Here is a 23748-nt window from a genome sequence, read left to right as displayed (position 1 = left end):
ATGACGTTGACATGAAGATCCTTACATGTAATTATCATTATTTTTGCTAAGGGGAAAGGCATTGGTTCCTCTGCCCTGAGCTCTGAATGCAAAGCATGAGTGACAAATGTAGAACTAGGTTTTCATTGTAAGGCATCATACCTTTTCTCTTCCCCTCTGTCATCCTCAGAAAAACATCTCTTTTTAGTCTCGTTCTTCAGTAGCTGAAAAGCTCTTCCATTATGCTCTCAGGTGGAGATGTTGGTATTTATAATCTGTAGGAGCCAGAACATTGTTTTCTTCAGGTGGTGTACTTTCACCTACACAAACACTAGCCTAAGAAAATCATAAAAATTCCTTGAGCATTATTCATGTGCCTTAAATTTGAGCAAGAGAAAATCACAAAGAGGCTTGTATTTGCTCACATCAAATATTCATTTTTCCATTCTCAATGCAAAGTAACATTCACAGGCCCTCAGAGTGCCCTTCTTTTGCAGCAGGAGAAATGAAGATTAGCAGACTCCAAGATTCCCTTTATATTTTTGTTTACTTCTTTCTTTTGTCCGGAGTCAAGGTTAGCACTAAACTAAGTACATCCATCCCTCAAGGCCTTTTGCCAACATGGATGTTTTGTTTAAACAGAAATGAGTATTGGCTTGTGCTTTATGCTGAGACGTAGTGAGGTGTTCGTGGTCTCTTATTTTTCATCTGATCACCATTATCTTTAGAAGATCAAGCCTTAAGGGGCTGCTGCAGGGCATGCTGAAACTGAAAGACATGGGCACTCAGGTGCCTCATGTGATTTTTCTTCCCACAATTTAGTCCGCACCCTGACCAGGATAATTTTACACTTTGGATGAAGGAGGGAGAAAACAGGAAATGGATAAAGCCAGACACTTCTGCTTTTAGTTTCCTCTGCCTTTGACTTTAAAGAAAAGGAAACTATAAATCACTCTTGCTATGCCTACCACCTGAAGTTAGGTGCAGAGGGAATTACTCTATTAAATTTGGTGTGCATCAAAGAAGTTCTGTTGATAAAAATGAAGCTAGAGGAACCTCAAGATCTCAAAAGAAAATATACACACAGAAGACCATGAAACAAGGAAAAAACAAGACAATTGTCGCAAATAAATGAGAAAGTCCTCTTCACTAATTTTCTGTTGTGAACTAGGTACGTTTTTCTTATAAAAACACAATGACAAGAATGTTGTCTTAGGGTATAGTGATAATACAAAACATAGCTACCATATAGTCAGCATACTTTTTTTTGACAAATGATGATAAGATATACAATACTTTTTATTATAACTTTCATATAGTCAATTGATTCTCCCAGAAGGCTTTTACTGAGTTTTGCCAAACTCTTTTATGGTTATAATTCAGCCACAATTGGACAAAATCAGGCTATGAATAAATGCTTTATTACTATCTGATTTAGCAAAGAATTTATGTTTTTGATGAACAGAGGCAGTTTTGACCTGCATGTTCATTGTTATTTTCTTTTACATTTAAGACCAAAGTGAAACAAAAAAGATATACCTTGGAACTTCACTTGTTCGTCAATGACATGAGTGAATTCTTTGGGTGGTCTGATGATAGTTTTCGAATACTGGAAGAATATGCTTTGCCTCAATTTTTTGGTGCTATTTACGATGTACATCTACACACACGATATACTTTTAACTGCATTAACATTTTCTTAAGTCTAGGAAGTCAACAAAACAATAAACTTTAATTTCATTTATTCCTCACTACAACTCTGCAAGTTATGATGAGCTCCACCTTTGAACGTGAAAAGACTAGGGCTCAGGGAAATTGTCACAGAGCCAAGGTTTCACAGTTAGCAACTGAGGGAAGGCAGAATTCACACCCAGCTTATCTCCACGAAAAGCTCCTCTGCTGACCTGCCATCCCTCCTCCATAGCACCCAGTACACAAACAGAGCCTCTGCCTTCGTATTATAGAGCATTGCGGGACACAGCTTCTTTTTATTGCTCACCAAAGACCCTTTCTAGCCTCACCTGATCTTAGAACTTCTTTCAGAGAAGACACTGTGGGGACAACAGGAAATATGTTACTTCAAGGCGTTTATAGGAAAATTCTGATTGTTTTTCTCCATTTTCCCTCTCTCTGATGGCCTTTATTGCATCCCAAACTGGGTGTTTTTCCAGCTGGATGGTATCCAGCTAGTCATCTGGTGTTGTGAACTGTCTAAAGGGAGGTGTGAACTTAATTGCATGTGGCAAGTGAATGTGACAAGAGGGGGCCTTATCATTACGGAATATGCTCTAAAAGAAAGCACGGGATAGCAGATGAGCAGCCTGAATGAGCTGCAGAAACGGGACAGGCTGTCTCTGACCAAAAGGGATCTGAGCTGTGAGGCTGCGCTCGTGATTTCTACTTCTTCTGCTTTACACATCCCTGGAAAGGCTGCAAAGCCTCCCCCCGCCCCGCCACGCCCCCGTGGATAAAGTTCCCACAATTAACGGCACTAACATGGACCTTTTTTGCCTTGTTTCCAGCAGCAGTTTAAAAAAATGAATCTGACTCAGACTGAAATTTTGCCTTTCATCATTTCTTATTGAAAAACGAATTGAAGTTATGAACGTTAATTTTTTTCTTTCTCTGTATTCTGTACTTGCCTAGCAGTTTTCTCAAAAGGGCAAAAAATCAATTTAGACATTCCAAATATAAACTGTGGGGAACCATGGAAGGTCTTTGAGCAGTCAAGTGCTGCAGGAATAACAGTGCTTTTAAAAGATTGATGTGGTGATGGTGTGCAGGATGAATTGGTAAAGGAAACAGAAAGACCCCCCTCAAAGGCTGGGGGCCCTGGTTGGCCCATGGCAATAATCAAGGTGTGAGGGGTAGAGGGAAGGAGCCAGGCCTGAGTCTGGAGAATGGAAAGAAAAATATGTTTCAGAAGAAAAAGTGTTTCACAACTGATTAGAAGTGTGGCAAAACACAAAGAATGTATTTAGGAATCAAGCCCTGGGCACTGCGAAAATTGTGAGAGCAATACGAAGGGGTCAGAAGCAGCAACTGGTTCAAGGAGAGAAAGGACAAATTCTGATTTAGCTGTGCACGGTGTGCGCGAAAGGGGACGTAGGATTCTTGCTGGAGATGCAAATGGGAAGTCACCAGTGAGTGGATCTTCCAGGGAAAAAGTGCAGAGGCAGAAAGAAGAGGACTGGGGAAAGAACTTTGGGAAATATTCTTATTTAAGGTTTGGGTATGATGGGCAAAACTAAATAGAACGTGAAAGGATAAGGCAGATAAATAGAGTTGGCATCTAGCAAGGTGCTTAATACATAGTTGCTTCTCAATGAATATTTTTGAATGAAAGACTGAATGATTGTAATCATAATAGGAACAAATCAAAGGTAAAAAGAGTTTCAAGATGGAGGAGTGATTGACAGAGGTATTACTAAAATTAAACTGTAAAGAAGGAGAATGATAATTTAAAAATTATTGGATTCGTCAACTTTAGGACATTGGTTGCCTTAAGGATTTTTTTTTTTAAGGATGAAATCCCAGTAGGAAGCATTTAAGGTGTTAGTGGTGAGGCAATGAAGACTATCGTCATATTTACTGAATATAAATAGTAAAGTAAAATGTTAGGATAGTGGGCCAAAATGTCTTTTGTATGTAATCATATAGCAGAAGGTTTTCATTTATTTTAATGTGTTGTTTGGAACTTTGTATAATAGTAGGTGACATTTATTATTTCTCAGTGAAACTCAGTGATATTATCCTTTTAGGTAGAGTCCTGAATTTCTTGTTTGAAGTAACAGCTATAAAAAGACTGAAGGTAGAGGGCGGAAGGGTGTGGAATCCAGGTATATTTAAATCTTATTCTCTCACTGTTCTCCACAGTGTTTATTTATTGAAGTCCTACTTCTAAAGAAATGATTCAAGGTGATTCTTTTCAATGGGAGGAAAATTGTTTTTAAATAAGTGGATTAAAAAATGAGAAAATAGAAAACATAAGATTAGAAAGATAAGATAAATTCAGGTGAGCAGTTAGAATATAAAATATCTGGTGGAATTCCCAGCATATTTCTTATTAGTAGGTCATGAATTTACTATTTCAAAGCTTTCAAGAGGGAAACATGGTAGGTTATAAGATCCATGTGTCCAAAAGGGGAAAATATGCCTGGAGGAAGCTCAATTATTTCTCCTTCGGTTCCTCATAAAGAAAAAGAAATTTTTTTTTAATACAGTGAACAACATTCAAAAGATCAAAATAGCAGTGAGCTACACAGGGCTACTTCTGTTAGTGTCCCTCAGTGTGAGTAGATGATATAAAGCCCAGGGATAAATTCGGTAAAATGATTCCACAAGGATTCAGCAGTTCAATCCAGGGCACAGTATTTAGCTGTTCAGGCTTAATCCAGGGACCCATTTTGGTCTGTCTGGGGAAATGGGGGCACGCCCTTCAAAGTGGCTTCCATAAATATTCTTTTTTGCTCAATTGATCTTTTGATAGCAAGTGAGTTAGATATTCCTTGTCAGATACCTAGAGTGCAAGTATTTCAAGTTGCCGGTTATACATGAAACTGCGTGCTTTAAAAGGCAGCTGAGCCTAGGGTGGGATTGTCATCCTGAGGGACCTGACAAAAGACATGTGTGTTAATAGAAGGCATCTTGTCTCTACACAGAGGTAGATGGAGAAAGATTCTTTTCAGGAAGCAGTTTTGAGCTTGCTGTAGCAAACATCACAGAAATTTCTCAAGGCTGTAAATCTAGATAAGCAACCCAGAATATACCACTGTGTGAAAGAAACCAATTGACTTGTTTTTGGATCCTAGCTTTGCCTATGACTAGCTTTGTGGCTTTGGGCAAGTGTGTTAATTTCTCTAGCTTTCAGTTTCCTCTTTTGGGGAAAAAAAAAAAAGGTAATATAAACACTTATCTTGACTACCTTAGCAGGTGTGCCCTGGGCAGCAAATGCAATAGCTTTTATGAAAGTTTTGTGAATTGTGCACTATGTGTAGGAGGAGTTGTCCTCGCTGATAACAGCAAGCAAAGGATAAGAAAATCTGACAGGAAACTAAAACTCCTCTCCGAGGGCTTTGTCCTAGAGTCCTCAGAACGCATCCGACATTTACCATGATATTATCCTTGTTGGACTTTGAAAAGCCTTTAAAACTTTAATCATTGTTCATTACTGGATTTCTACTTAATTGCTGTTTCTGCAGCTAATTTTTGCTTTGAGTTTATTTCCATATCATCTGCAATTAATATTTACAGAATGTTTGCTTAAATATCTTAGAAAACACATGAGACATAATGAAGTAAAGCCCTTCTCTGCAAAAACATAAAACAGATTTTTTTAATATTTATTTTATACTATTTTTGTTTTATGTATTTTAATATCCTCCCTTTATGTAAATAAAGAAAATATGGATTTAAATGCTCTGACCTTTGGTTTCACATAGTTAAATCTTAACCTTCCCTAGGTGGCTCCTTCCATATATGCTTGGAAATGTTTCCAATTTCAGTGCTACTTCTTTCATCTTGAAAACCCAAAAAGATTCTTATCATTATTATTTCTTTGTTTTCCATTCCCTGTTATGAATTCCACATCACCAATTCCCTATTCATTACATTCTTGCACCTCACTGGGTAAATAAATTCTTTTGACACCTACTGGCCCTTCCTTCCCTTGCTATCCCTCCTCCAAGAATGGTGCCCATCAGTATTGCATGCCAGGGGAGTGCAGGTCTGACGGCACCCCAGCGCAGCAGGGAGTCTTCTCCCTTCTGTTCCAACTCAGTGATGAGAAGAATCCCTCCTCCTCCTGCCTCAAGCACCCGCTGCTAACAGCAGACTGAGAGACAGATGCTTCCAATCCCCAACTCTATTGCAAGGACCACTTGAAATGGATTCCACTTTACTCTCTTTCTTTAAAAGTTTAATGCTCGTTCTCAAGATACACTTGTAACTAAAAGGTAAGGGTAGCGCTCAGGAAAATGCAGCCATTGCTTTTTTTGCCCCGGTAGGAAAAGTAGAATTAAACAAGAGTATAGTTACTGTTTAAGGCAGATAGTGTAATATCAACTGTGGCACAATGAAAGCAAGACTTCACTCATGTTCTAAGAGAATGAATTTCAGACTGGAACAAAGGAGGACAAATTGCGTAAAGGGGAAATGAAAACCAAAAGGGGATAGTAATGAGTTCTCAAGCTACCACTCACCTTATAATTCCAAATATAAGTACATTTCCAAGTACTTTGATAACTATAGATTTAATAAAACTATGTTATTATTCAGTGAGAATGGAGATGATATTAAAAGACTAAAAAGATAATTTAAAAAAATATTTTCCTGAATAGGAGGAAAAGAAAGTCACGGGTTGGGAGATTCTAGTGAAATTTTAGAATAAAAGAAGAAGCACTGATAGCCAAGTTTTACTAAGGGGAAAATATGCCAAATTTTAACTGAGCTTTTAGAACTGATGATAATAATCACCAAGAACTTAGGAATTTCTAAGATTTGACCTTACTTGTGACCTACCAAGTTGGCTGCCACAGTTTTGTAGATGCTGATAAATGACACAAGACTCCTGAGTCAGAGACAAAGGATACTTTATTGCTCACAGCAAGAGCACTATCTAAAGTATTTCCATTTTTGTGCCAGTTTCCCATGTTCTGAAAGGGTGATGTAAAGACAGTCAGAGGACATCTACACACTCAGTGGTTCCATTCCAGGAATATACCATTGAGTTTAGGGAACCTGAGGGTTTTATAATGGGAGGTAGACATGTCTGCCATTTGCTCCAGAGGTAAGCACTATCTTTATCTTCCAAGGAGACTGCTATACAGTTGTCTTGAAAGACAGTCGGGACCATGCAGAAACATGAGAGATGCGTGGAGAATAGTTTTCCAACAATATGAAAAAAATAATAACAGCTTCTATCATTCATTGAGTGTTAAGTGAGGGTAAGCCATAGATAGAAGCTAACTTCTAGATTATGTGGTATTTCTATATTAACCATAGATAAAGACTAGAGGAAAATCCATTTCAAGTGACTGTGGCGATTGTAAAGGAATTTGATATGACCTTTGTAATATCCATGTGAATGAAATGGAAAGATATGAACTGGACAATGTACATTTTAATGGGTTTGTGTTTGACTGTACTAAACTCAAAGTATTGATGTCAGACTAGAGAGAGGTTTCAAGTAGTGTCCTTGAAAAGGTCTCTGTCTTTGCCCTGTTCTTGTATTACAGTGTTATCAGTGATTGGAATGAGAACATAAATGGCAGGCCTATCAAATTTATGGAAGATAAAAGACTAGAAGAGATAGCCAATATATGGAGGAAAGACATAGCATTAAGAAATAGATGACCTGAAAAATTTCCTAAAACAATTAAAGTAAAATTAGATGGCTAAATATAAATTTCTCTGTATAGGTTCAAAAGCCATCATTGCAACCACAGACCTACAAAGAGAGACTAAGAGCCTTTCATGTTAGGAATACATAGTGGTTAGCTTTAACAAATTACTTAACCTTCTTGGGGCTTCATTGCCTCCTTTTATAAAGGACATGTTTAACCATGTTATCTCTTATCTTCCCATCTAACTCAATTCTGCTAAATAATATAAATAATTGAGAATGATCGAAGGCAACAATTTCGTGAGGCACTGATATAACTACATATCCCAAAGCAGAGAAAACAGTAGTCCCCCTATACTGTATACCTGAGAACAGTCAGCCTTCTGTATCTGTGAGTTCTATATCTGCAGATTCAACCAACCTTGGATCAATAATATTTGGAAAAAACAATTTTTTCCAGGAAGTTCCAAAAACCAGAACTTGAATTTGCAGCACACTGGCAACTACTTACATAGCATTTACGTTGTATTAGGTATCATAAGTAATCTAGAGATGATTTAAAGTATGTGGGAGGATGTGCATAGATTATATTCCATTTTATATCATGGTTATATAATTTTTTGGTTATAAATGGTTATAAAACTTTTATAATGGTTATATAATTTTTATATAATGGTTATATGCCGTTTTATATAATACTGTGCCCTTTTATATAGGGAACTTGAACCTCCAGGGATTTTGGTGTCTGCCGGGGGGTCCTTGGAACCAATCTTCCATGGATACTAAGGGGTGACTGTCTTACACTCATTTCAAGATGCCTCACTCTAGGGAAGATAGTGAAACACTGACAGACATCTCTATGAAAATAAAGATAGAATTATAGGGAGAGATCAAGAAACCATGCTTTTCTAGTTGAAATTGCAAAAATTGAGGCGCTTTCATCTGGAAGAAGATGACGTTTTAGAGATACCGTAATAATCTCTAAGTGCTTGAGAGGCTCTTTCATGCCAAAGTGGAGAGAAAGCCGGTCAGGATATGTGGAGAGAAGTGTCAGGAAGACAGATTGTATTCATTCTAAGTATTGAGTTGATAATAGATGAGTTGACCCCTCAGTAGTAGTGGACTGCAATTTTGGATGAGTTTAAAGCACTAACCACATGTCAGCATCTTGTAGAGAAGCTCTGTGCTTGTTGGCCCTGAGGGCCCTTCCTCCTCTAAAATTTTGTGAGTCCAGGATTTCTTAACTCATGCTATTCTGACAACATAGTTGTATTGTTTTTGCAAAGGCATTGGTTGTAGTCCCAGCACCAGTGCTTGTTAGTTGTGAGACTTGGGGCAATCCACTCAACGCTTTGGGGCTACTTCCTCACATATCAACTGACAGCTTGGGTTAATTTATTCATTGGCTGTTGGTTACAATCTTGTTGGGGGAAAAAATAGGCAATTTAAAAAAAAAACATGTAAAAATAAAGAATTTGGATCTTTGAAATTCGTTCCACCCAAATTCTCAGAGTATGAAGTATACATGTAGAGAAACATCATTTTAAATTGCTATAGAAATACAGTTCTACATTCTTTCTTGGTCATGTTTGAAAAAAATGAATCTGCTATACTAGCCTGAATTATTCCTGAAAGTCATTTGGAAGAAGTTTAGCTCTAGGGTGTCCTTATTCTAAAGTGATTTTTTTGAAGTGTTTTTCAAGTTAGGTCCTAAAAACACGGAAGTATGTAAAACTCTGTGAAACGACTGGCAAGTATTATCAGAAAAGATGCTTATGTAACTTCATAAGGACCCTGTTCCTTCTCATTCCATCCTGAAAGTATCAGTACATGAATTCAGAGGAAATTAGCAAAGGCAGACCTGTGTCTGAAGGGAGGGATCAAAGATATGCAGGCAGATTCACTATTATTAGAAAGACCTCAAGTCTTGCAAGATCAAAGTCTTGGTATAAAGTGCATGTCTTCCCATTTAATTCTGCCTCAACCCCACCACTGCCCCCTGCCCCCGACAAAAAAAAAAAAAAAAAAAAAAAACTCCAAGAAGAAGCTATTTGTGCAACTTTAGATCTGAAATCTCAGTGAGTACGTAGTACATAAATACTATGGAACTTGCATGACGCAGATCTCTGCTCTCCTCCTAGGCCGCCCATGGAGGACTCTCAGACACTCTTGACCCCTGTGGTGAGCTGTGGGCCTCCAGGAGCTCTGCTGACCCGCCCTGTCATCCTCACTATGCATCACTGCGCAGATCCCAATACCGAGGACTGGAAGATACAGCTCAAGAACCAGGCAGCGCAGGGACAGTGGGAGGTGAGCTTCTGTTGAGATAAAGATAGAACCCAGGAGCAATCCATGCAGATAAGCAAGGGCAATTATGGGAAGGCTTTTATTTTTAAAGCAACACATGAGTGGAATTTTAGCTTATACTCAAAATGAAAGAGAGAGGAACAGAAAGAGGAAGACAAAGAGGGGAGAGGGGGAGACAGACAGACAGACACTGGTTCCTGAGTGTTTTATCTACTGACTGATAGGCACAAAGAAGAAGATGGTCAAGCATTAGCTAACTCATAGGGAAGGTGTACTTAAGAGTCTTACATAAGTCCCATTTGCATATACATACTATCTTGGGAAGGGAAACTATATATATATATTTTATTATTTTAATTTTCAGGTAGAGAAACATTGCACCTGGGTCAGAAAATGTTAGACACTTACTTGCTAACAGGTCCCAGGAATATAGGTCTGAACTTAACCTGGCAAAACAGGAAGGGTGTATCCTAAGCTCCAGTACAATGAAGAACGTCTTTGGCAACTTGACTGTCTGTAACTGCTGCCATCAGAACTTCTTAAGGACAGTGCCTTAAACAGATCGTGTTCTTTACATCAGAACCCTGCAGTTAGCACCTGAAATTAAGTGCGAAAGGATGTGTTGTATTTACCATGAATATTTTATACCTAATACCTAAAAAAAAATGATTTGTGTAGTCATTATAAAGAGAATTATCCAATATGCATGTTGGATATATTTTGTGATTACTTACAGTATTTTTCTATTTTTATTTATTTATTTATTTATTTTGGCTGCATTGGGTCTTCATTGCTGTGTGCGGGCTTTCTCTAGTTGCGGAGAGCGGGGGCTACTCTTGGTTGCGGTGCGCAAGCTTCTCATTGCGGTGGCTTCTCTTGTTGCAGAACATGGGCTTTAGTAGTTGTGGCTCGCGGGCTCTAGAGCTCAGGCTCAGTAGTTGTGGCCCATGGGCTTAGTTGCTCCGTGGCATGTGGGGTCTTCCCGGACCAGAGCTCGAACCCATGTCCCCTGCATTGGCAGGCAGATTCTTAACCACTGCGCCACCAGGGAAGTCCCTCAGTATTTTTCTTTTAGGAAAAAAAAATATGCATGAACACTCAAACCCCTAATATTTTAGGAAGAAGTAGTAGTGGAGGTAGAAGCGTAGCAGGGCATACCTGGAATTACCTGGAGTGTCCCCTCTATATGGATGTGCTCTCCTCTTGACCACATGAAGGTGAAGGGTCACTCATTGCCAGAGGTCCTGAATTGACGTCTAGGGCTGTACATTACGTTAAGAGTGGACTTTACCAGATCTAACTTCAATTCCATTTAAGTTTAAATGATTTATCTCAAAAACATCCCGAAGTCTTTATCTCAAGGGATCCTAAATTATTTGCACAATTCTCTGCCTATTACCCTAATACCCTATTTCTGGATTTGAGTAATAACAACAATAGTAAGAGGAAAAGAAAAAAAAAGATGTGAAGAGTAGAGGAAGGAAGTCCTTATGAAAACACTCTTCTATTTGTGACAGGAACATGGAGCATCTTTATTCTCCACCATTTCTTCTAGGAGATTTTTTGTAACATGCCATCAGGAAATGACACTTGAGCCTTGCCCTTGCCGTGCTGGAGAAGGCAGCTTCTCTGCAGGTGTCCTTTTGGGGCTGGAATAAACGTGGAAGTGCTGAGCTCCTTTTTGTCCTTTCCAGTTCAGTTTAAGCTTTATCTTTGGTACAGGTTTAGCTGAAGAAATGATTTCATGGATGCTATTAAAACACAGTCCTTACTTTAGCTTGGGTGATGTTGCATGGCCTAACTAACAGCTACCTGAGGTGGCTCCTTTCATAGCTTTGTCCAGCCCCAGGGACTCAATTTATGATGAAACATTTGTTCATGTTTTTGACAAATAACCATTTGTTCACCATGATCCAGGCCCACTGAGATACAGTATGAAGCAAAGGAACTATGGTTGCTGTCTCTGCAGAGATTAAGTAGCCTAATGCAGAGGCTGAATCATGCCCACACATGGGTTTTATTTCTCCCAACTGAAATTTTCTTTTAAATTTGAATTAGTTAAAAGTTGGAAGATTTCACATAATAATCTGAACTTACAGCCTCTCTTGAAAAACTAAAGGCTGTGTCCTCACTGGTCCTGCATTCCTGCCATGCCTGGTACTTTTACTGTCAGCATCTTTGCCATAGACATCTTTACCACAAGCATTTTTGCCACATAACTAATTGGCCTTAAGGCAATTTTGCTGTAAAAGATAAAATAACTGGTGGACAGTTCGGTTTCAACTGGTTGACAGCTTGGTTTCATCTCTCCACTGACACAGTACTACCATTTTTAATATTACATAAATCTGAAAGAGGCCAATGGCCAAAAAGGCACCGAGTCGAGCCCACATGTCCCATAGAACTTTGGAACATCTGTCAAGGGACATGTAACAATATGTACCAAGAACAAACAACAGTGCAGGGGCTTCCACACCATAATACAAAGCTCAGTTATAAATATGCATCCCAGTATGTGGAAACTGATTCCTCTCTTAATGAAGAAGAAATTTTAGCGAAAAAGAAAAGTGGAATGCCAAATGAGGAGCTGAACCAACAAGCAAAAATATGTATAATACTACAAATGAAAGACTTTGAAGACAAGTGCTTAGGTACAACCCACTAAATAAAATCATTTGTTTGCACAGTACTGCCATGAATCTACACACATTTCAAATGTTTTAAAATATTTTGTAGTTCATAATAAAGTCTTTCTACTTTTGTTATTCATTTTTCATGTTTTTTTATTTTTGTTAATGTCCCTCTTTTATTTATTGCTGTTTCATCTTTTACAGCAAAATTGCTTTACAGCCAATCAGTTATGCGGCAAAAATGCCTATGGCAAAGACGCTTACAGTTAAAGTACTGAGAGCCCACCCCTGCATGGGCGCAATGGCTGAAGCCAGGCGGAGACTGAGCTCTTTAGACAGGCTTGTGCTTTGCTTCACCACAGTCTCCACCACTCCTTATTACCTTCTGCCCTGCCTGCTTCACACGTTCCTGTTACCATTCTGCCCTGGGAGGCATGTGGAATTGTGACCCTTGTTTTATGGATTCTATGCTTGCTCTTTCAGATGATTTCTTCTATGGCCTGAGTCATTTGGTTAAATCAAAACCTAGTTAAGTCAGTAACTATTTTTATAAAACTCATCAGTTTCACTTATTTTTATTTCTTGCTGAATGTTAACAGTCTAAAACATGAGACTGCTTAAAGGCTTACATGAAAAATAAACAGAAAAATAACGTGTCAAATGCATAGAGTTTGCCATGCTGTGCTTTTCGCAAAGTCCAAGAGCCCAGATTATGAGGAAAAGCAGTGTATTGCTTTGGAAAGTAAGTGATGGGTGAGTTTGGAAGAACTTAGTAGAATGGTATTGCATAATTCTTTAATTTCCCTAATTCTTTTTAAAAAATTCTTTTCAAACCCCTAGATTTTCAGGGGAAAATACTATGCTAAAATGACATTGAAATAAGATAGTACTTTTGGATGAAATTAGCAATTTAGAGATTAAAGCAAATGATCAGAAACAGATAATCAACTCAAATATGCTGAAGTTAAAAGGATACCTTATACATTTCTTTTGGAATTTTAGGTAGATTCCAGCAATGTAGATTCCTAGAAGATCAAAAAAGACTAAATGAAGATCTTCTACATAAAGCATGTTATCAGCATAAAGGCAAGGGAAGTAAGGGAGAGAATGATTAAGAATGGAAATATTGATAGAAGTATAATAAAGTCAGAGAAAGAAAAAAAGAGCAGGAAAAGGAGTAATCAGAACTTGGGAGGAGAAGTGCTGATCTGTGCACCCCTGTTGGCCACCGTCATGGCAGCCAGGAGGCTCAGTCGCTGCCCCTTCCTTCTCGTCCCACAGGATGTGGTGGTGGTCGGAGAGGAAAACTTCACCACCCCCTGCTACATCCAGCTGGACGCAGAGGCCTGCCACCTCCTCTCCGAGAACCTTGGCACCTACTCCCTGGTCGGGCAGTCCACCACCAAAGCAGCCACCAAGCGCCTGACGCTGGCCATCTTCGGGCCGCTCTGCTGCTCCTCTCTGGAATACAGCCTCCGAGTCTACTGTCTGGATGACACTCAGGATGCCCTGAAGGTAAGTGACTCCAGCCTGACCCGCCCACCTCACACCCAGAGACGACATGCGTTACGTACACGCACCCGTGTGCATGAACACAAGTGTCTGGCCCCAGAACATGGCAGTTACAAAAACAAATTAGACATTTCTTGAAGCCATGCTGATAAAGAAGCTGTTTCCATTACGCTGATTCCTCCCGGGGGCTACTTTTGTTTATTACCCTCCTTGATTTCTTTTAATGAAAAATTTAGAAGTGGAAGAATTTGGCAATGAGACCTGTGGATGGTAAATAATCTGCTTCCTTGTTTGTCTCAGCTGTGTTCTTCCTATAAAAGGAACCGGCATAATTGCTCACACTCTACGTTCCTCTTGTGTGCAACTTCCTTATATGCTCTCCCATTCTTTTTATGAGGACCGTGAGGAAGAGGGTTAGCATTTGACAACAGGCTGCTGCTTTACGGAATAAATAGGCTTAATTCTCGGTGCCATTATTGCCATTCATTTTCTCCCATTTGAAGCTTTAAAGGATATAGTAAGTGCCTCTGAAGAAGTTATGATCTGGAAAGAGGAATAAAAGAAGTATGCAAAGGATTACGAAGCAAGTCAGAGTGTGACACATGCCGTAGATGAATGCAGAGCTCTGTGGGAATTCAGGAGAAGGAGGCATCATATTATTTTGAGAAAATCTGAAAAGGAGCTAACATTTGAGATTGACCTTAAAGGAAGGCAGGGTTTGACCAACAGTAATGGGGAAAAAAATACAGGATTTCTGGGTGAAGTGAACAGCATGAAGAAGCACAAAGGGAACAGTAAATACAGATTCTATGCGGCATGTTATTTCCAGAAAGCCTAGAATGATTGATAGGAGGTTTTTTGGGATGGACCTTGACAACCAGAGAGAGGAGTGGAGATTCAGTTTCTTGAGTTAATGGAGAACCACTAGAGAGATGTAACTAGAAGATAGACATGACTGGAAATACATGTTAGAAATACTAGTCTGCTGTCAATGAAAAGATAGAATCGAGTCAGGAAAAGCATGGTAGAGCTGGAGTGAAGACAGAGGAGCTAGAGGAAGGGAATAGGTACGAAAGCCCTATTAAGTAACTCTTGCAGGCCCTGGTGACTAACCCTGAATGGGTGGAGCAGAAGATCAAGTCTGCCTGTAAGTAACAGTAGCAAACTCAGGGGCAGGTAGCTCCGGACTGTGGATATGGTGACTTTGCCTTTGGAATATTGAATTAGAGGTATGGATTAGACATCAGGACAAAGGTGCCCCATGGACAGTTAGAAATATAGGGGTGGCTCTTTGAACAGAGAGCAGTTCCTGAGACAGAGACTCAGGAACCAACTATATAATATTGATATTTGTCCTCCATGGTGATTGAGGAGAATATCAAGGGAGAGTAGAGGGAGAAAATAATAATAAAGCTAATAAACATCACCAAGAATTTCTTACGTGCCGGGCAAGATCCTAAGTATCTTTTCTTAACTCATTGAATCTTTACGACAACCTGTAGGACACCATTATCCCTATTTTACAGATGTGCAGGGCACAGAAAGGTTAAGTAAGTTGCCCTAGGCCACACAGCTGCTGAGTGGAGAAAGCAGGCTTCATTCCCCGGGCAGCTGGCTGCAGTCTGGACTCTGCTCCTAAAGTGGGCTGCTCAGAGAGCCACACCCTAGAGCACAGGGACCAGGGGAGCCCTGCCATTGCAAGGGAGGAGGAGGGCAGCCAGCAAAAGACCTACAGAAAGAGGAGTACCCAGAGGAGGAAGGGGAGAAGTAGGAGAAAATGCATCTAGGAGGCCAAGAGAAGAATTTTTTTTTTTTTTCTGAAATTCAGGGTATTTCCTTCTGGAGTTTCCATCCAGAGAATAGTTCTGGGTCATGAAAACTGAGTGTTGTAGGTTGTGTCCATGGAGGAGATGAGACATATTCGGTCCCTGGGTATATTTTTGATGGTTGAGCCTGTAGGAGTTTCTGATGTTAAATAAATGATGCGAACACACAGCTCTAGTGTAAAGCTTAAGGTTATGTCTTTTGTATTCCTTGCAAATGCGATACTGTTAAGGCACTGTCTGGATAGAAATCATCGTAGGCTTAAATCCTTCTTAGGAAAAACTGTATTTGTAGGCGAGCCATGGGGTCTGATTAAGGCAAATCTTCTTAATAATTCAAAGAGAAATCATTGCAAAAAGCATCTGTGGAAGATCTACATCATATTTGAAATATCTGAAACACATTTTATATTCACACAAATAGTTCTTATACTCAGTCGCTCTCGACCATTCTTCTCAAAAGACGTACAATCCATGCAAAAAAAGTAATATTTCATAAAATAATTTTGATTATGTTAATTAGTGAAAAGAGATGAGAAAGACTGACAAACAGGTTTGAGAAGTAAAAACAACCCAAGAGCAGTTTATATCATGGTCAGTGCTTTCCAAATAGACATATAAATTCTCAGCATCTGGGGATCCAGCACTTAGTCTGAAAGAAACATGAATAATGGATAAGGCTTTCTTGTACCTCATGATCGTTTAATAATGCAGAAGTACCAAAATCCTAGTTATAGGTAAACCAACATACCGAAGAGACAGCTCAGTCCAGCCAAAACTGCCTCATGCCCATGCTTGAATGGGAACTTTGGGGCCGATTAACTGAGAAAGGCCCTTCATTACCTAAATTCTGCCCTCTTGGCACCTCGCCTGCTAATGCTCCCGCCAGCCTCTCTCCCATCGCCCTGCTCCTCTAATTTACCCATAAATACTGTCTTTTGCATGTCTTCTCCAAATACCTCCTCCTTCAGGCCCACCGCACTCCTCACTTATGCTCGTCCTAAATCCTAAATAATAATTCTCTATCCAGCGCATGTAGGAGTCAGTTGGGAAGCTTTAAAAAGAGACTTGTTGGAGGGTCCCAACCCAAAGGTTCTGATCTGATCGATGTAGGTATTGGGTTTGGTTTTTTGTTTGTTTGAGCACTGCCTGGGTTATTCTACTATGCAACCAAGGTTAACATCTATTACACTAAACAATTTCAGGGGTCTTTTGGGAACTTTAATCCTACTTAGGACACACTTTCCTGTATCCTCAAATCATTTTCTCACCCATTCCTTCACCTGCTCACATTAACTGCAGCTGGATCTCCCAACTAACACGTATCACTTACAGTCTCTGCAGTGAGGACCACACCCCAACCACAAGTCCAAGAGGAAAAGTTCCAATACGTCTCATATCCCTGACCACTTCTGGGGCGTCGCTCTACTTCTGGGCTGGCCTTTTGGTTTGTTTTCCTTTATTCTGTTACTCTGTGTTCCATTACCCACTTCAGTTCCTCAGCACAGAGTCCCCTTAGTTCAAATCTTCACCCTAGCGGTACCTGCCTCGTCTTCTTTCTTGCCCCTCCTTTTATTCCCCTCATCCTCTCAAATTCAAAGTCACCTCTTATTCACAGTTCCTTTGCCCAAATAGTAACCTTTACATCATTCTTCATTATCTACCCACTAGTGTAGATGTACTGCATCCTCAGCAGGAACTGCACCAAGATCTCCACCAGCCAAGGTCTCTACCTGTGAAAGCATCTGACCTGCCATCTCTCTCCCACAAGGTGCACGAAAGCTGCTCTTTGTTTTTAAGGAAAACCTCCGTCAACTGTCCCTGGTCTCCTGGTCCACAAACCTTCATCTGCTCTTACCCATATCTACAGGGAACTCACTTCCACTCAGAAATCTCTTGCCATCTAAAGCTGCTGCAGGCTTTTCTAATTTCCATCGCTACATATGACCTCCACTGAACAAGCCCTCTGTGTCTACTTGCGGCCTGTTGAGCTTCTCTAAAAAAAATCACAAATTCCTGATGGAGTCCATTATACTGTCAAGACATCTGCCCTAAGCTGTGGCTCTCCTGCTTCTCCACAGACCTTTTATGTATTTCTCCTTGACTCATGAGATTTCACACAGCACTTCTTCCGAGCCTCTCCCACTCTCCCCAAATCCCTGACGGTACCGCAGCCCCTTCATGTGTTGCAATGATCTAGCACCTATGGTACCACTCAAGGGACACTCCCTCAGCTGCTGTCCTTTACCTTTCAAACCTTTTATTTCAGCCTCTTCTCACCTAGTCTGGGCTCTGATGAAAAGGAGCTCGACTTCCTTGTTTGGGCTTTAATCTAACTCCTCCACCACCTGTGTCTCCAGCTAGCAAGTGATGCCTGCAAGTGGGCCTTCCCAGACTTGACGTTTTCTTAGAGTTACTACTGCGGACTGGGGATTCTTTCTGAATTGCAGAAACCCTCACAGAAGGTTGGACGAGGGCAGAGAGGGAAGCTCAGCGCAGCACTCATTCTTGGGGGTCAGAACTACACAGTCTGGAGAGCTATTAGAAAGAAGACTGGCCCCATGTCTGGATCTGAACATATTGATAATATTAATTCCCACTTATTATCATATTGTCCATGTGGATGGGGAAAAAAAAGATACCACATCAGTCAGTCTCAGCAACGCTGATGCATTCTTTCATCTTCCCACCCACCTCTTTGAGTTTGGTAGCTTTTGTAACAATTTCCCTGAGTTTTGTTAAACCTGGAAGCAAAAGTGGTCATCTGAAACTTAAAAGCTGTATTTAGCAACGTGGAAGCATTAGTGCTGAATTAGAATGCTGGCAGTGACTGCTGGAGTAAAAGTCAAGGCTGCCAGGAGACAGTGGAATTCTTTTACATACCTTTCAGGTGTTTTTTGTTTGTTTGTTTCCATGCATGTGCTAGAAGGACCAGTGAGAGCAGTGAGTGAGTTGAGTTCATGTAAAGGGATAAAGGTGCTATGAATTGTGAGAATACCTTAGAATCAGTTCCATTCTCAAATAAAGAGGTCACATCTATTGAAAGGATTGAGTTGGGTAGGTCACAGCTTTTCTCATTACCTCCTCTTCAGGTGATTAAAGTAGTATTGTTTTTTTCCTTTCACTGTTTGCAAAGACTTAAATCCTAATATAAATAGACCAGAAATTAATAGAGAGCAAGGTTATATTTGGGGTAAGTTTAAAAACACTTCAGGGAGAAATATACATCAGCATTGATGTAAGTAATTTCTGTCCCACTATGTTAGGGGTACAATTATAAGATTCTCCTTTCCTAATAAAGGGTTTTATACTAAACTCTGAACCTAAAAGAGGAGTTATTTGCATAAAATATGAGGAGTCTCACATATCATAACATTCAACGTTGTTAATTGAATTTCTGACAAATGTATATGTGATACAAACCAAATGACGTGTACTAGCTTTCTTTATGTAGTCATTTGGCATGGGAGAGAGTCGTCTTTGGATTACTTCATTTTTCACATACCCTAATCTAGGCTGTAACATAGTAACTCTGTGAAAAATCGTTATTATGAGAAAAGATGAGAGAAAAATGAGAGAGACACTGAAAATGAAAATAGGAATCCTGGTTGAGAATTGCACGATACTCAGTTTCTTGGGCCACAGTCGTAGATAGTCATAGGTAGCCCATTACAAGTTCTATCTCATCCTGAAACCTGGTGCTTCTTCACCCGTGTCCTTCTGATATCTCCTCCATGGCCAGCTGTGACCCTGCTGAACCAAGAACACCTCACGCCTGCCTCTTCTGGGCCAACAAAGGCTGGCCCTCCATTGGATTGGCCCCATGAACCATATCTTTTCTTTCACTTCCCTCAAAGCACCTCAAAACTAGCATAACCTATGTTTCATATTCTCAGGATCCTGGTCTCTGGAATTATATGAATATATTCATACATGTAACACATGCATTAGATAGCAGCAACAACAAACGTGTTAAAGGTGACAAGCGTGTTTTCCCTGCTCAGTGTATGGAAGGAAGTGTGGTGTCAAAGGAAAGCCTGAGTCCAGCTGGCCGACTTGATTGCTTCTGCCGCTCATCAGCTGTGTGGCCCTGGTCATTGAACTTGACCTCTTAGGGACTTCATTTGGTCTGAATCAGGGACCCTTAAAAGATTGAAAGAGAGTAAAGTTATTAAACTTCCTGGCATAAAACAGTCACTGGATAATGTTAATTGTGCCTAGGTGGGCATTTAGATTATAATGGCATTTGAAGATAAGGGCTCAGTGAAGATATTAACTCTAATTGTGATCTAATTGTGGGGTGAGTGTCAGGTTCGGTAGCAGGCTGGTTGGTCAGCTCTTTAGGGACAGGGTTATTTTTGGTGCCTCTAAATTTACTCCATCTTTATCATCTTCTCATGAGACTTGGCTCTGGCCCCATCATATATTTTCGAAATGATCTGCAGTGCTGAATTCATGTTTTGAGAGGGGAGGGGGAAAGAGAGAAGAGGAGATAGAAGTTTTGGTAGATGAAGTAATGAGTCCCCAAAGATACCTGCATACAAATGTTACCTCACATGGCAAAGGAGACTACAAACATGAGAGTATAGACCTTGAGATGGAGAGATTATCCTGGATGGTCAGAATGGGTCTGATCTCATTACTTTGTGCTTAAAAATGGGGAACCTTTCCCAGCTATGGTCAGAGGGAAATATGACCATGAAAGAAGGATCAGAGATGTGCCATTGCTGGCTCTGAAGAGGGAGGAAGGGGACCACAAGCCAAGGAATGTCGGCGGCTCTGGAAGGTGGACAAGACAAAAAAGCGGATTCTTCCCTAGAGCCTCCAGAAAGGAAGGCAGCCTTACTACCACTTGATTTCAGCCCAGTGGGACCTGCGTCAGACTTTTGGCCCACAGAACTGTCAGGAAACAAATGTGTGTTATTTAAGTCACTTAAGCTTATGGTAATTTCTTACTGCAGAAACAGGAAACTAATATAGAAGTTAAAAAATAAATGTTCAAGGGTGAAAAGGAATATAAGAGTGACTCCAGAACTTCTAGAACAATCTAAAAAGTCTCATTCCTAATACTCAGATGTGTGAGACCATCTTTTCCTTAGAAGTAAGCCCAGAGGTGGACAAGCCACACGGCGACTTCCCTGGGTGCTGCCCTTCGGCATTTTGCTTCAAAGGTGTCACAAACTGACCTGACTGGGCAGCTGGGAGTGGCAGCTCAGACCAAGCATCCGTGGTGACAGCAGCTGTGGGAACAGCAGGCAGAGCCCTAGAAATAAGGTGGCTTGACAGGAAATGTTTGCACATGGTCACCCGAGTCCAACTTTGTTATTATTAGGGACGAAGTACGGCAGACAAACTCGGGGAGAGCGGAGCACCCCAGCATGAGCCCGGAAAGAGAAAGTGTGGCGAGGCGGGGCGCCTGTGACGATGACCCAAGCAGGTGGGAGAGGCCGGCTGACGGTCAGATGTTGCCACAGCTGGCCGTGCAGCCCCAGGGAGCTGAGCTTGGTGTCGCTGGGAGCTGGCACGGGGCAGGAGAGACGGTGGCCCTGCCTCTTTGGCCTCTGCTTTGGAAGAGGACGGCCCACTGCTGTGATAGCGACAGCAGAGATAAGATAGCCTCTGGCAAAGAGAGACATTCCTCATCCCCAGATGACAGGGGCAGGTTCCAACACAGGTTTAAAGAGTGAACAGGAGCAAAGGAGGTTCCATAAAGTCTGATGGGAGGAGATGTGATTTTTATTTTTAAAACAGGCAGCACAGTCCTTGGGGGTTGGTCTTTTGAGGTCTGACCTGTATGGCATGTTGACCGTCTGCCGGTGTGTTCTTTGTGCCTGGAGAGCCCTGAGTCCGTATGGCAGAAGCTTGGTGGAGGTGGGCGCGAGTCTGCAAGCGCACGACTTGGCCTTCCGTGCTTGGTCCAGGGCCCGCCCTGCGTGAGCGTGGAGTGAGGGTTCCTCCCCCTGGAGCCGCACGGCCAAACCAAAGCGAACACCCCTGGCGTGCAAGGCTGGCTGCTACTCCATTCGCTGCCCTTGGTGATCTTGCCCTGTGGAAATCTTAGCGCGTCCCCACGAGAGCTGCGTCTTCCTGCCCAGGCTCCAGGCGCTGCCCCCAGGCTCCCTGGCAGCGGTGAGCAGCCGATGCAGGGCTCTGGGCTTCTGTCCAGAGGAAAGAATGCAAGGACAGGTCCCATCCAGACAGCACCGAGAAAGAAGAGAGAGAAAACGGAGCAAAGCCCTGGCTTCACCGCCCCCACCCTTCTCTTCCAGAAGCGATTTGAATGTGTCATACGGGATTTAAGTTTCATTATTTGTGTCTTCCTTTCTGTAGCCGGTAAGAGTCGTTGGAGGGAAAATGAGAGACAAGAGAGGGAGAAGCTAAAGGCTGGAGAACCCACAAATTGGATTGTATTCCTGAGAAACCAGATGTTAAAAAAAGTGCCTTCGGGCTTCCCTGGTTGAGAGTCTGCCTGCCGATGCGGGGGACATGGGTTCGTGCCCAGATCCGGGAGGATCCCACATGCCGCGGAGCGGCTGGGCCCGTGAGCCATGGCCGCTGAGCCTGCGCGTCCGGAGCCTGTGCTCCGCAACGGGAGAGGCCACAACAGTGAGAGGCCCGCGTACCGCAAAAAAAAAAAAAAAAAAAAAAGTTCCTTCAAAGAAGAAGGCATAGTTGGGAGCAGCGGTGCGAGAGAGGAGGCGCGTCCTCGAGCAGGGCCAGGGGGGTCCGAGCGCAGGGCGAGGGGGACGGCGGACGAGGGTGAGCACGGAGTGCAGAGGCGAAGCCAGGGCCCGGCTCCTCACGCAGGTCCTGGGACACAGTCAGTGCTTTGCACACAGACGGAGACTCGTCACGTTCCCGAACATGAGCTTCAGGCATCTCAGCGTAGGCAGCCCCGCCACCGGGGGAACTCGTGTGCGCTAGCTGTGAGGCTGACACCTGCCCGGGCTGGGAAGGGCCCGGAGGAGGAAGAACACGGGCGGGCGGCAGCGGAGTCAGGCGTGGTCTGGCCCGGCAGTAACGCGGAGTGAAGAGCCGTGGGCTTACGGGGCCGGAGGGTAGGAGTCGCAGGGCTCCTCCCGCGCGCCGTAATGAGGGCGCGGCGCCCGGGGTGGGGGGTGGCGCTGGGTAGAGGCCAGAGGTGCTCCCTTTGTACGCGTAGTCCTTTAAAACAGCTTGCGTTTTTTGTGGCTCTTAAGCGGCCAGGGCTAATGGCTTGGCATGGCTAATGTCTTGGCTTAATTGGTTATTGTGAATGCTCCTTGTTTCTCCTGTGGAGTCCCTCGTCCCTGCCTTTCAAACAGTCCCTCACAGGCTCCTTGAATCCATACAGCCCGTGCTCAGGGCCACCGGGGAGCCTGCGCTCTCCGAGCAGCCGCCACACTGGGAAGCGGCTGCCCCACGGGGTTGCCCAGATCCCGGCGGGCTCCGGCTCTGACGCACAGGCCTGCTCCCTGCGGCATGGGGTTCACGTGCGTGTTCCCATGGAAGGATGGGCTGGAGACGTTTCTGTTGATAACTGACCCCTGCAAGAGTCTTTCAAGGTTACGCTGGAGGGGTGGAGATAGAACTGACAAAGGCAGGCAGAAAGGGACCCCTTCTATAGAAGCAGAGCCCGAACAAGGCACCGAGGCAGGGGTGCTTCCGGCAGGGAGGACAGCCTTTGCAGAGGAAGGCGACATGTATATTTCTGAGAACAAAGAGCCTAGACGATCCTAATTCCTGTTACGGCATTTCTTTCCAAGGTCACGATATTTTTCTTAAGTCTTCTTAACTCTTTTGACCTTAAATATATCTTGTTCCTTTCCTCTCATAAGGTGTGTGAAATATCCCAACTTTGGGACCCAAAAGCAGCTGTCTTAGAGCTGGGCACACTGCGTTGGGGTTACGTGTTTATATGTCGGTCTCCCCACAGCTGAGGTTTGTGAGTGTGGTTTGAGGCTGGGACGGAGGCTGACTTGTGTGTGCGTCCCAGAACCCGACGTGGTTCCTGGCAGGTGTGTTGAATGAATGCTCCCAGGAAGATTAAGGAGAGGAAAGCATGTGACTCTAAAGCTGTATTTTGTTGATTCACACATCTGTTATTTGTATGTTCTCTGTATCATGTATAATAACCAACATGATGTCATGCAGAAGGAATTCAGAGAATCAAGCT

General features: G+C 42.3%; 1 protein-coding gene across 2 annotated transcripts in view; it reads left to right on the top strand.

Moving 5' to 3' along the window:
- UNC5C (unc-5 netrin receptor C) overlaps positions 1 to 23748 on the top strand; it is a 393266-nt gene that overhangs the window by 355414 nt on the left and 14104 nt on the right. For both annotated transcript variants that reach the window (XM_012535635.3, XM_004276993.4), the window contains 2 exons: positions 9463 to 9631; positions 13540 to 13773. In XM_012535635.3, the coding sequence (XP_012391089.1) occupies positions 9463 to 9631; positions 13540 to 13773 (403 nt within the window). The remainder of the gene's footprint in view (positions 1 to 9462; positions 9632 to 13539; positions 13774 to 23748) is intronic.

The sequence above is a fragment of the Orcinus orca genome, chromosome 4, assembly GCF_937001465.1.
Source record: "Orcinus orca chromosome 4, mOrcOrc1.1, whole genome shotgun sequence".
In the NCBI taxonomy this organism is placed as follows: domain Eukaryota; kingdom Metazoa; phylum Chordata; class Mammalia; order Artiodactyla; family Delphinidae; genus Orcinus; species Orcinus orca.
The sequence above is the reverse complement of the archived record's forward strand: the minus strand, read 5'-3'. Positions and strand labels throughout refer to the sequence as shown.